Here is a 13,085-nt window from a genome sequence, read left to right on the forward strand (position 1 = left end):
GCACAGTTTTGTTACTTCATGCCTATCTCAAAAAAGGTCATTTTCCATCCAAAATGGATTCACACATTGATGTAGTACCCTCACAGAACTGCAAGCCTGGGTTCTAATAACACTTAGTTTAGTTCCAATTTTTCTTTTTAGAAAACTGATTTAACGAATCCAAATTCATTAAAAAATCATGAAAACCTATTTACTTTTGTTTCAAAGCATTCTTAGCGTAAACATGGCAAGAATGCAACCAGCGGTGTGCTACTTCATACTCAACCTATGTGCTGTTTCAACTGCTTGCTCCCAGTCCTGCAAGGCTAGTTGTAGCTTCATTTTCTTTACAAAAGCAGGAATGAAGTTTGGAAAGTTTGCAATTATCTGGTTCACAGTTTCCAGAGCTCCCGAATAATTTTGTCGGACCTCAAAATACTGTGCCTAATGGAAGGAAGAGAAGTCACATCAAGAGCCTGTACACTCACATAGGTAAGAAGATTCAGAAGTTCTTTCACACAGAAACAAGGAAAAAGAGCTAGTGAGAGAAAAATCTTTAAGTAATAGTTTTACTTCAGCATCAATCACAACTAAAGATACTGCAACTGTCAAAGAGCAAAAGATGATGCGTAAAACCAGGTGCGTGGCAAGCTCTCCATAACAAAGGTAACTGCAGCATTTACAAGCTACTAGTCAGTTATGAGCAAGACAGAGCAATGGAGCTGAAGAGTAAAATTCTTATTGGGTTCCAAACAACTTTCTATAAAGCATCTCACAATTTTAGGATATTGAACACAATCCACAGATTAAATATTTTTTCAAGCCCTGAAGTACATACCATCCAAAAACCCACACTCAGCAGGTCTCTGTTGCTGCCAGAATTAACAATTTTTTAATTATAAAGCAATTTACAGGGTAGTCCAAATACAAAACTACTTCAGAAGTATCATAGTTTTAAATGAATTCAAGTGGAAATCAATTTAGGGCTTAAATCTTCTGTTTTGCTTTGATGCTTAAAATTTACTTACCATATTCCAGGTGACTGTGTGCTGCCATTTTATTTCATATTTGAGATAGAAATGGTACAAACACATTAGTTTCTGAACATTAATTTCTTAAGCCATAGCAAGACAGCTGGCTGTCTAAAATCTAATCGCAGTAACTAAATCATGAAGTAAACTTACTTTACCAAGCAGAGCAAAAACATCATTGCCTTCCTGCAGTGCTTCATCAAAGTATTTCACAGCTTTTTTAATGTGAGTTTCTTTCCCGCAGGTGAGATCCAGCCATGCTTTCAAAATCAACCCCTGTAAACAAAATACAAATTCAAATTCTTCAATAACTAGGTAGTAAAAAAGTATACTAGACACAGTAGTAAGTAGAACTGAAAAAAAAAATAGAGCTTAAAGTATTTATTTTTAACTATTTAAAATATGTATTTGAAATTATAACCAGTCTACAGCATACCCTAAAATATTAGTAGTTCATTCCAGCATTAATTAAATAGTACATTTACTTACAAGATTAAAAAAAAAAAAAAAAATGGCATTGAACTAGTCTAACATGCTTATTAGACAGAACAAAACCTTGCAGAAGTGACGACAAGTGATCACATCAGACAGTAAGAGTATTTTCTGCAAACATTTCTGCAGAATATTTTCTTAAGATTTTGTTTATGTGAGACACTGAGAAATATAAGGGGTGCTGAAAAAGGAGAGAAACATGGGGGGTTTTTTCCTACTCTCTGATTAAAAAGAAAAATCTGTGTGTGAAGGTCAAAGAGCTGCCATTTCCCAAATCCCCAACAGTATTTGGAAAAAAATAAAGTACTTAAAAACTTTTAAAAGGTGAAATATCTTTTCATTGAAGGAATTACTACTTGTAATTAATGAATTTTATTTCTCTTATGTGTTGCAGACATTTAATTATAGCTTAAGTAAATCAAACCTATTTTGAAGTGCTGGATTATTTAACCCTATTGTAATTGCTATAAAAATAAAAATTTAAACTATGAAATATCACTTGCTCTTTTGTAACACAAAAGTAAAGAGGAGAGTCAGGTATTTAAAACTCAAAGACTAGCAAAAAAGCCATATTTTCTAATTGTTAAGAATCAGGGTCATGACGTTGTTATGGAACAGAAACTGGCTGAAATTCATATACTCATTAAAAAAATGTGAGATACTTTACTTCTACATAAGGAGTACATAAAGTATCTTATCAAAATGAACTGTATATACAAAGTAAATAATATTTCACTAAGTTTAAGCACCCCTAACTACCTCCCCAAAAATCTGAACTACACACAACTTTCTGTTGTCAAACTAGGAAAAGGGATAAGCATAAGTGAACTCACAAAAAAGGAAAATTGTTTCCTACATATTTAAATGCTAATGTACATTATGTATGTTTATGTCCTTCTAAAAAAAAAAAAGTATTTATTATTTCAAATCCAATAAATATTTCACCTGGAAACATTTCCTGCTGAGCAATATTCCCCAATAGCGCCTCTTAAGAGCAAAAACAAGCAAACAAAACCAACTACTATCTTTCAACAAGCAAAGTCATAAATATTGCTATTTTATGAAAATGGTATATCCTTAGTGTTTTTAGAACTGTGTTAATGCTTTGTGATGTCCTTAATTATTTTGTCATTAGTAAAAATTAGCCAGTAATTAATTTTAATTAATAATCAAAAAAAAAGCCATTACTTAAATTCATAATGCAATTTCAGAAATTAATGTTTAGAATAGTTGCAGATTTCTAACTTGCATATCATATAAACCATAAGACTGTAGATTACAAATTGAGCAATGTACTAAACCACACAGAACAATTCAGAAACATTTGTGTTTAACATTAGTATCATAAGAGAATAATTATGCATTCAATTTTAACAGCTCTGCCTTGAAGACGTGACTACACAAAAAAAGTTTTTCCTCTCCTTGAATTGAAGCCAATACCTCCTTTAAAAATAAAAACCAAAACCAAACAACAAACCACACAGTAAGTTTTCACAAACCTCCTTAAAGATTCTAGTGAATTTTGATGTCTGCATATAAATGCAGAAGCCATTGTTACATAGAACACTTGCACAGATTTCAAAATAAATCATGTTCAGTAAAACCCTAGGTGAATTTTGCCTTTAATAACTGTTGAAAATTTAAATCCCTGTTCCTCTGGTTATTTTTGTGTCTTGATTCAAAACAGATGGCTCCCTCTAGTGAGACTACCACGCTTAGTTTTTTGCTAGGAATTAGGATTCTCAGTATCAAGCAGCATAATTGGCATAATGACATATTATTTCCACTGGTCAATGCAGACCTCATTTAAGTGAAAATGAATACTTAGCGGCCAAAAACATCATTATGGGAACTCTACTTGGCCTTGTAAAACGAATTTATGACATCAAGAAAGAAAGTATTGGAACACAAACCAGTAAGTCTCCAAATAACATTGGTGCAATAAGTCTAGCCTCACAGTATACATGGTCCTATTACTATTTCACATAGGAAAAAAAATAAAGTTACCTCTTTACCACCACCAGAAACTTTGATCATTCTATCAACATATTCACGGGCTTTGTCCTCACGACCAAGATGCCACAAAAATAAGCCAGCAAAGTACAGAGCCTGCTGTCCTGCTGTTTTACGTTGCTCCTTCATTTTTGCGTCCAATTCTAGTATAGCATCTCTATCTGAAAAGGTTTTGTTCAAAGCTTTTGTTGATAGCATCTCAAAATATTACAAGAGTACCACATAAGTCAAGAGCTTGCAAAGCAAACACTGTTTTCTGTATTATATACTGACAAACGCAGAGGCAATCCCTCCCAATTAAAAATATTAATCAGGTACAGACTTAAAAGAAGTAAAGGGTTTCCCATCAACAGGGTCATTTGTGCAAAACCACACTATTTGTTAAACCTTAGATTTGTAGCTGAGGCCTCAGCCAGATAAATGAAAACTTGACAATAAGGTTCACATTTATACCAGCAACTGCCAAATAAGTAAACAGTTAACTATAGAGCAGCCCTAAAATCATGAACACAAGACAATTTAGCTCCAGAATCCCTGGAAAATGTGTGATGTGTTTCTTAACACTAAAGCTCATTTTCTTACATCCTCGTTGTTACTGTCAGTTGCTCTCATCAGGTTAATCCCACACAGAAACTTCATTTGGCTTGTGGGAGTCACTGCCAAGTATTTCCTTTCACCCACGTTCATTTCTGGTCCTTTCTTAGGAGCCATTAAAACCAAATGTATGACTCTTACTGCCATGACTTTCTCCCACAGTCTTGAAATACAAGACAATTTCGCTGCCCTACATCTGTTAGCCCTCAGGGACTCAAATAAGACTAATGTCATTAGTCAGAGATGTTTCACATCATACTGCTTAGCAAAACTGTTGGTAACAGTTATAAATCTGCACAGTTAGGAAGATGCCAGGGCAATAGTTTAATGACAACTAGGTTCACCTGATAAACCAACTGTGGTTTTGAGAACGTACTTCTTTGCAAAATAACACCAGTTTTTAGATTGGAGAAAGGAATACCAATGTTCACAAAATTCTCTTCTCCATTTGTAAGGTCAGGGTAACTTGAAAGATAGAAATGGCGTAGCTTTAATGACTTAAATGGCAGTTCTGCTCAAAAGAATTGACATCAGACAAGACGGTGCAACAATCACACAAGCGTGATTCAAATTTTTTTTTCCCATTAAATATTTTTCATCATGGTAGATGTAATTTTTTTTATTTTTTAGTGTTTTATTTTAACACTCAATCTTACTCTTCACAGTTTTGTGTTTTGGTATTTTTGTTTACAATTTTGACAAGCATCACTCAATTCAGTACTAGATACTATATCAAATGCAAAGCTGGAGTATACCCTTTTAAATTAGGCTGAATTCAAATTCAGATCGTCACACACAGCTGTTTGAAACATGAAGCAGTATCGTCTTAATGAGCATACCTGGATTAGGGCTTTTTTTATGGGCATAAATCAGAGCCATCATTGCACAAAGTGACACCTCCTGTTTGTTTTTAATAGACTCCAACTGTCGAATACTCTCTTGGATGTCACCTAGCAAAAACAAGTGCAGAATAGATTGTAACATTTTTCAAGACAGAGAATATCACCATCAAACCTCAATCTGACTCAAATTTTTCTTTTGTGTTTTTGATAACACTTTCTTCATAACTTCCTTCATTATTCACACATCCATTTTCACTTGTTTGTGCAAGTCTTTCAAACAGGCACAAGAAAGAAAAAAGCATCTCAATGCTGAGAACTTGAAAGGACTTATGTGCTATTTCTGACAACTGCCATAAAGATGAAAATCATCTTTATTATTTGTTTTATACAGGGCACTGAGCAGCTCTTTTTGCTCCTGTTTCTTTATATAGCCAGGATTTTTGCCTTGTTTGTGTGAACCTTTTGAACATCAACCAAAGAGACACTATCTTGAAAAACAGGAACATATGACTGTAAAACAAACAAAACAAGTCAGGGAGTTTGGAAAAAGATACACCACCTCAGACTTTTTGAATCCTTCCCAGCCATGGCTGCCATAGCCCTCCCCCACTTTGGGTTACTTGTTAGTATTCTGTGACATCCTTGAAATACAGATTTAGCTAAATAAACGTCTCAAAACAGTTTAGTGTACACAAAGATCCTCCCAATAGTTATTAGCCATCAGCTCCTCTGAGGCAGATGGATACAACAAAGTTAGGTACAGCTGTATTGAAGAGAAATTAGTTGCAACAAGCAAATTTATCTTTGTGACACAATGCAACAGACATTTGGTCAGGGCTCAAATTCCCTCCAAGGAACCTGTTTACCTGACCCACGTTAATGTAACCATTTAAAATAAAGAAAGAAAGAAAGAAAAGGAGACTCATTATTCCTCACGTCAGCTCTATACCACTTAGATCAATTCCATTCAAACTGGGGTGGGAGAGGTGACAGATCATGAAACACTGACATGAGTAATCTTCTCGACACGGAAAACATTCAGACCCCGTAATACTGCTTTTTGTGTAGCAGACTAAACACTGTGAATTTCGTAACGCAAGGAAGACCACCGTTTTGGAAGGGCGACGGAGAGACAGGAGACCACAACCGGCTCCCCAGCCCCGCATTACCTGCCCTCAGGGCGCCGTAGGCCCGGTAGAAAAGGAACACCGGATCGCTGCCCAGCCGCCCCAGCGCCTCATCCGCCGCCGCCTGGACGTGGTGGAAGTAGCCTTCTTGGCAGTAATAATTGAGCAGGGCCTGCGGGAAAGGCGGCCTCGGTTCACTCGCGCAAACGCTTCACCCGGGACAACAGGAGACCGCGCCGACCGCCCCAGACCAGCCCCGTCCGGCCGCTCGCCCTCCTGCCCAGGCTCCACCGCCCCTGCCTGCGGCTCGCCGGCCCCAGCCCATGCGCAGCCCCCGAGAGGCCGGCGGAGGGACGCGCCCGGCGGCGGCGCCCACCTGTTGCACCTCGGCGTCCATCGTTGCTACCCAGCGCAGCCGAAGCGGTCTCCGGAAGGGAGAGGGAGAGCCTGGCAGCACGCTGCCATTGGCTGGCTAGCAGGAGCGCCCACCGCCATTGGCTCAGAGGGAAAGGAGGCGGGAGAGACACGGGAAGAAAAACTTGAGGAAAACGCCGGAGCGTGACTGGCGGTCTATTGGGCTCCTGGGAGATGGGGGCGGGACCAACCCAACGGGAGGTCCCGTACCGTTGGTTGGGAGGCGGAGGGGGGCGGTGCTGGTGGGGGTGCAGCGCCCTCTGTCGGCGGCAACGGGCGGCCTCGCCGGCTCTGCCTCAGGGGGGCGCACGGTAGTCAATCTGTCGGTGCCTGAATGGTGAATGGAAAGGTTTGAGAATTTGTTTATTTGCTTGCTTTTTTTGGCTGGACATACGACTAAGTGGCCCAGACTCCATATGTTTCATCATGTATCTCAGTACTGAGCAGTTCAAGTTATGTGAAGCTTCTCTGTAGAAATGAAATAGCCATGGGGTAAAATCAAATACAGAAAGTTCTCCCTTTTTTCATTCCTCTTTCTTTCCTTCTAGGGAATTACAGAGTTGGAAAGTCTAGTAAAATTCAGGTTTTCCCCTGGAGGCAAAAGCATCCTCAGTCATCATTTCTAGACAGCAGAAACAAACAACTGTTGCTAAATAGCGTTCCTTTAGAAGGGCCGTGCTGTCTGTCCAACATGAAAACTGCCAATAATGCCATTTGGTACAAGGTGGCAAACCCACCCTGCACTGAATTAGTAGGTGAAGACAATTCTTCTAGGAGAGAGCGCTCAGAGTAAGCTTTCATAACAAATTCATTACACATGGCACTGCTCCGTTATACACTTGTCATCTCCAGTGCCAAAGAAGTGATACGTAAGCATATCTGATTTTCCTTGTCGGACAAGATGATCTTCAAAATTTCCTGTTATGTTCAAGTGATGCTCTACTTGTTCTGAAGTAACATTTTGGCTTCTGTAACATCAAAAACCTAAAATAGGTATGAGAAACAAGTACTTTTGCGTGGCCATGACCTGTGATCTGCAGTGATAGTGACATAGTTCTCATTTATCTTAAAAGCAAAACTTGAGAAAAGCAAAGTTTAAAAAGCTATGTATAGAATATTAAAAAATATTATTCAGTTTACCACCTTATTTTTGAAGCAGTCTATTATTCCTGTAGTTTGTGGATAATTTACATACTTTTTAAGATAAGTTTTAAGACATGTTTTGTCTACATATTAATCTGAAAACACTTTTCATTTTGATACTTATACTTTCTACCAAAGTTTTAGACCTTTTTTTTCATAATGTACCTCAATGCAATTTGAAGGAGAAACATTTTCTTCTCTCAAATGGTTTATGATGAATTTCAGGGAAGATACTACGAAATTTTATTTCTACATTAGCAACTGAGTAAACATATGGGATACAATTGCTCATAAACTGGTTTTATACTATATTTGGTATTCAGCTCTGAGTGTTTTCATTGTAAGTTGCAGCGGAATGCTATACAAAATTATGTAATCATATAAAGTGAACATTTTCAGAAATTGACTGAAGCAATTGATGAAGAGGAACCAACAGGCCCACTTTCCAGCTGCATTTGCATTTTTCGGTACCCGTGTCCACAAATGATAGCTTCTAGGAACATGGTGCTTCCAGAGAGGTTCTTAAAAATTCCTGAGGAAAAGACTAATGATATTCACTCTGATGCCAACTCACATTTTTCAAGAAATGCACTTGAATGTGGGATGCTCTATAACCTGTTTGTGAATAGTAACTAGCAAGAATAAACTGGTTCTCATAATCCAAGTTGGGGGATGTCATGTATCTAGTACTATTTTCAATCCTTTTCTCTTTGTAAAATCATGAACACTCAGTTCTCATTCCTGCAAACGCTCTGAGCCTTCTGGGACACTGTAGGAGAGGGCTACAGGGGGTGGCTCCTGTAAAAGGCTTCTAGAAATCCCCCCAGCTCAAATTTGGACCCACCTCTGGCCAAGGCCAGGCCAACTGACACCTCTGCAAATAACCTTATTTAACAGTGCAAAATGTCTTGGGCGAGTTCTTTGTGAATCTTTGTGAGCAAAGGAGAGGAGGGAGAGGTGAGAGAAACAGCCCTGCGGACACCCAGGTCAGTGAGGAAGGAGATGGGGAGCTGTGCCGGAGCAGGGATCCCCCTTCGGCCTGCGGTGAGATGGCAGCTGAGCCCCTGCAGCCCCTGGAGCCCAGCAGTGGCCCAGAGGTTGGCCTGAAGCCCGCGGAGGGCCCCAGGGAGGGTCAGGGGCTGGGCCCGGAACAGACCCTGGCTCTGAGGCAGCCTGTGCTGGAGTCGCCCGTCTGTGGGAGGGCGGCAGCCCCAGGAGGGACCCACGCTGGGGGTTTCTGGGGAGCTGCGGCCCCGCGGGAAGGAATCCTGTTGGGGCAGTGGGAGGAGGAATGTCTGCCGTCAGAGGGACCCTGCGGTGGGGCAGGGGAGGGCTGCGAGGGCCCCTCTCCTGAGGGGGAAGGAGCAGCAGAGACGGCTTGTGCCGGACGGACTGTGACCCCCATTCCCTGTCCCCTGTACTGCTGAGGGGGAAAAGGGAGCAGAGCTGAGCCTGGGAAGACTGGAGGGGTGGGGGGAAGGTATTCGTATGACCTGGTTGTACTTCTCATTGTCCTTGATGGTGGTGGCTGTTTAAATTAAATTGATGTTTTTTTCCCCAAGTTGAGTCTGTCTTTTGCCCATGACCACAACTGGTGAGTGAGCCATCCCTGTCCTTTGTCTTGACCTTCGAGTCTTGCAGCCGTGTTTTCTCCTCCCCATCCCTCAGGATCAGGGTAGGGGTGAGCGAGTGGCTGCGGGGTGCTTTGTTGCTGGCTGGGTGGGCTTAAACTGTGACAGACACACTCAGGACAGCTCTTGTATTTGATGGGTGATGTACCCCACTGCATGGTGCTGCTGCATGAACTCATGAAGTGACACGGGGCAGTACTGATGATACATGCAAAATCATCATGCTTAGTGTGAAACATGCATTGAATTAGAAATTGCAAGTTGGTAACTAGCAGGGAAGTCCCAAGGATTTGCTTACATTGAAGAACAGTATAACTGGCTGTAAGGGTTTTCAGTATCCTATCATTCTGTGGGTTTAGAAGCATACCTTTTTTTTATTAATGTCGGATAAAAAAGACAAAAGGAACATACAATAAAAAATGTAATCTTTATTATTTTGGCGCATTAATAATGTTCTTTAGCATCAGTTAAGGTAATAGTAGCATTTTCCTGCATGCAGTTCACTAATACAGTATTAGTCAATAATTTTAATAAAAGTAATCTATATTTAATTTTCCTGTGTAAGAAACATAAAATGTCCTGATGTGTTGGATTATACAATTTTGCTACTTTCTTTTTGTGAAAAAATATTGTGGACCCAAGATAATATTTAGAACATCTAGTCCAGCGTGAGTCAAAACAAATCTGTGAGTAAATATGAGAAAAGATTAAGGATTCTGTGAAAGAAAGGTTGTATCTGAAAACTTATGGTGCAGGCACTGCTTAGACATTCAATTTGAACTTTATTACCATTTCCCAACTGCAAAAACCCCTCAGATTTTTAGAAGCAAAATATGTACTTTGCAGAAAGTATTGACATGTTTGCAAATATTGTAAAAAATAAGAACCTACAGCTATCCATTCTCTTAGTTATATCTTGTTCTCTGGAGTTCTTTTGTGAAAAAATGCTATGGACAGAAAGTAACAAAAATGGTGTGACATCAACCTGAAGATAAAATTCAGTTCTTGTTTTATGTACATAATGCTGAAAAATAAAATAAAATGATTTTTACAGTATTTATATTTGCTTATAAAATTCTAATATTATTTTCAACAGGTTTAGTAGTTTTCAACATGTCTGTACAGTTTGGATATACACTATATGCTTTTCACTGAAAATTCAAAAATGTAAAACAAAGAAGCTCCTAAATAGCTGCAAAATATTGCTTAATGGTATGGAGGAACGAGGTCTTGAGTAGTTTATTTCATTTAGCTCTGATGTATGGCTTCCCATATTTAAGAATCCTGGACAGTCAAATGAACAGCAGCATAGGCAATATAAACATGCATTGATAGCATCCAAACTATCTATAATGGTAGATAATACATAATTTTACCTGTTGAATGCTTGCACGCTACACTTATTGTGGTACATATTTGATGCAATAAATGTGCTAAGGTCGTTATCTGTTTGCTCAAACATGCACCACAGGTTAAAAATTACTATTTACATAGCAGAGGGCTTTTCATTAACGTGTACACCATCAACCTTACTGAGAGCTGAAGATGGCTAAACAATACTGCAGGATAAAGCAGAACAACTTTATGAAGGGCTCTTTTTGATCAGTTTGGAGGGCTGAGGCAGATTCATTTAGTATTTGTATGCAGAAAGACGTTTGACAAAGACGAAATCTGTGACTCCAGACCTAGAAAGAATTTTTCACTTTCTGAAACTTAATGGTCTGTGCAAAAAAATAATCTGTCTCTACTGTTCATGTGAGTTATAGGGGACTTTACAGGCATACCAAGACTTGTTTGGACATGATACAACATGAATACATTAATTAAGCACCTCAAAATCTGTTATTCCTTTCCAGAAACACTGTGCTAAAAAAATCTGTTGTTCTTTGTGGCTTAATGTTATTTTCATGCATGATCTATAGGTGCAGCATGCCTTCATGCAAATCATTTTTGTGTGTATATTAGTTGTAGAATAGAACACCTGGCCCTTGTACCTGTAAAGGTGTACTTAATCCCCTCCCCAACAGAGGCCCCATTTACAAAAATAGTCACATATAATAAACAACATATGAATAAAAATAAGATGAATCCACCAACACATATTTTGTAAAAACATGACATATGTGGCAGTTGAAATGCAAACAGTGGATACAGTTACCATATTGGTTTATGCTAAACACACAAATACTTGGTTTGCACCCCTTTAACTGGTCCCTACAGTCTGAGTAGCCATTTTTTCTCTCCTCTTCAGCAGTGACAGCTGGTAGTGAGAACAGTAACCTCCTGTCAAGGTTGTTTCCCTAGATCACAGTCACAGTCACTGACAAGGGGTCACTGTCTTTTAATAGGCACTGACCTTTAATGTACAGTATTAAAAATTGTCAGTTTGGCATAGACCTCCAGCAGGAGTCCTGTTGACACAAACACATGATCCTTACAGACTATGAACTATTTTGCACATAGATGATTTTGCTTGCTATTTGCTCTTATTTCTGAATGTCTTTATCTTCCTTTTCATGCTTTTCTTTGACTGGCCTTGTTACACGATCATAAGAAGGTGGACAAACTGCTGTTGATGCGGTTATATCGGTTTTCTCTGTAAATGAGTTTTCATTTAACTTGTCGGCAAGGATTTCGTCTTTCACACCCTGACCAGCCCCTCCTTCCATTTTGTTTTTGTTATAGATAAAGGAAGCCTGTTTTACTGTTCGTTTTAAAAGGTGACGTCTATAGGCCCGTTGAATAATGACAGCAGATACTTCCTCCTGTTTTCGTTTTAATGTGGTTGTAATTGGTTCATAGGAAGCTTTTGAAGGATTGGATGCCATAAACCGATCTTCCATCTGTATTCTGAGGGCATCCATCTCCCCGCTTTCCCCCAAAACACGCTTTGTGAAAGCAAACAAGATGTCAAGGCAGTGAATTCTGTCACCGCTTACCATGGGCAGATCCATTGCAATAAGCTGGACTTTGTTTGGTTTGGGTAGATGAAGAGGAGGCTCAAGTGCTGCTGCAAAATCAGACAATTTCTCAAATTCCATGAATTGCGTTGCATCAGGATCAAACTTCTCCCAGACTTCATAGAACATCTCAAAGTCATCCTCACTCAAGGGTTCAGCGCTTTCTTCAGTGGCAACACCAAAGTTCTCCAAAATCACAGCAATGTACATGTTCACCACCACCAGAAATGATATGATAATGTAGCTGACAAAGAAGAAAATCCCAACGGAAGGGTTGCCGCAGTCGCCTTTCACGGAGCTCCCTGGATGAGCTTTGTTAGGGTCACAGTCTGGCTCCCCACTGTTGAGAATTGGGGCTAGCAAACCATCCCAGCCAGCCGATGTGGTAATTTGAAACAGGCAGATCATGCTGTTGCCAAACGTTTCAAAGTTGAACATGTCATCTATACCAGCTTCCCTCTTAACATAGGCAAAGTTGGACATGCCAAATATCGCATAGATGAACATGACCAGGAAGAGCAGCAGACCAATGTTGAACAAAGCAGGAAGGGACATCATCAAAGCAAAAAGCAGAGTGCGGATTCCCTTAGCGCCTTTAATGAGACGCAGGATTCGACCGATTCTGGCAAGTCGGATGACTCTGAACAGTGTGGGGGATACAAAATATTTCTCAATCATCTCAGCTAAGAACATACCTAAAACAGAAAAAAAAAAACAAAAACGAAGATACATTACCACTTAATCTCTATTTCATAGTAGAAATATAGAAAAATAGTTTTAAAATATGTGATTCTATGTAGCAATTAAAAATGTTCTGTAGATTCCACTTGCTTAATTTCTGTTATGCCACTTATGCTTA

The 13,085-nt window shown here is 39.4% G+C and overlaps 2 protein-coding genes across 3 annotated transcripts in view; both read right to left on the minus strand.

Annotated features, from left to right (window-relative positions):
- Positions 1–6,484, minus strand: part of TTC21B (tetratricopeptide repeat domain 21B) — a 41,275-nt gene extending 34,791 nt beyond the window's left edge. The window contains exons 1-6 of one of the 2 annotated variants that reach the window (XM_086465041.1): positions 6,455–6,484; positions 6,121–6,250; positions 4,949–5,059; positions 3,510–3,676; positions 1,164–1,286; positions 266–423 (exon numbers count right to left, since the gene is read on the minus strand). In XM_086465041.1, the coding sequence (XP_086321167.1) occupies positions 266–423; positions 1,164–1,286; positions 3,510–3,676; positions 4,949–5,059; positions 6,121–6,250; positions 6,455–6,475 (710 nt within the window). In that variant the 5' untranslated portion in view covers positions 6,476–6,484. The remainder of the gene's footprint in view (positions 1–265; positions 424–1,163; positions 1,287–3,509; positions 3,677–4,948; positions 5,060–6,120; positions 6,251–6,454) is intronic. The other variant, XM_086465040.1, reaches the window with a different exon arrangement.
- Positions 6,485–11,752: 5,268 nt separating this feature from the next.
- Positions 11,753–13,085, minus strand: part of LOC104350171 (sodium channel protein type 1 subunit alpha) — a 70,448-nt gene continuing 69,115 nt past the window's right edge. The window contains exon 26 of the mRNA XM_086465647.1: positions 11,753–12,921. Coding sequence (XP_086321773.1) covers positions 11,753–12,921 — 1,169 coding nt within the window. The remainder of the gene's footprint in view (positions 12,922–13,085) is intronic.

This window comes from Leptosomus discolor, chromosome 5 (genome assembly GCF_034619465.1).
Source record: "Leptosomus discolor isolate bLepDis1 chromosome 5, bLepDis1.hap2, whole genome shotgun sequence".
NCBI lineage: Eukaryota > Metazoa > Chordata > Aves > Leptosomiformes > Leptosomidae > Leptosomus > Leptosomus discolor.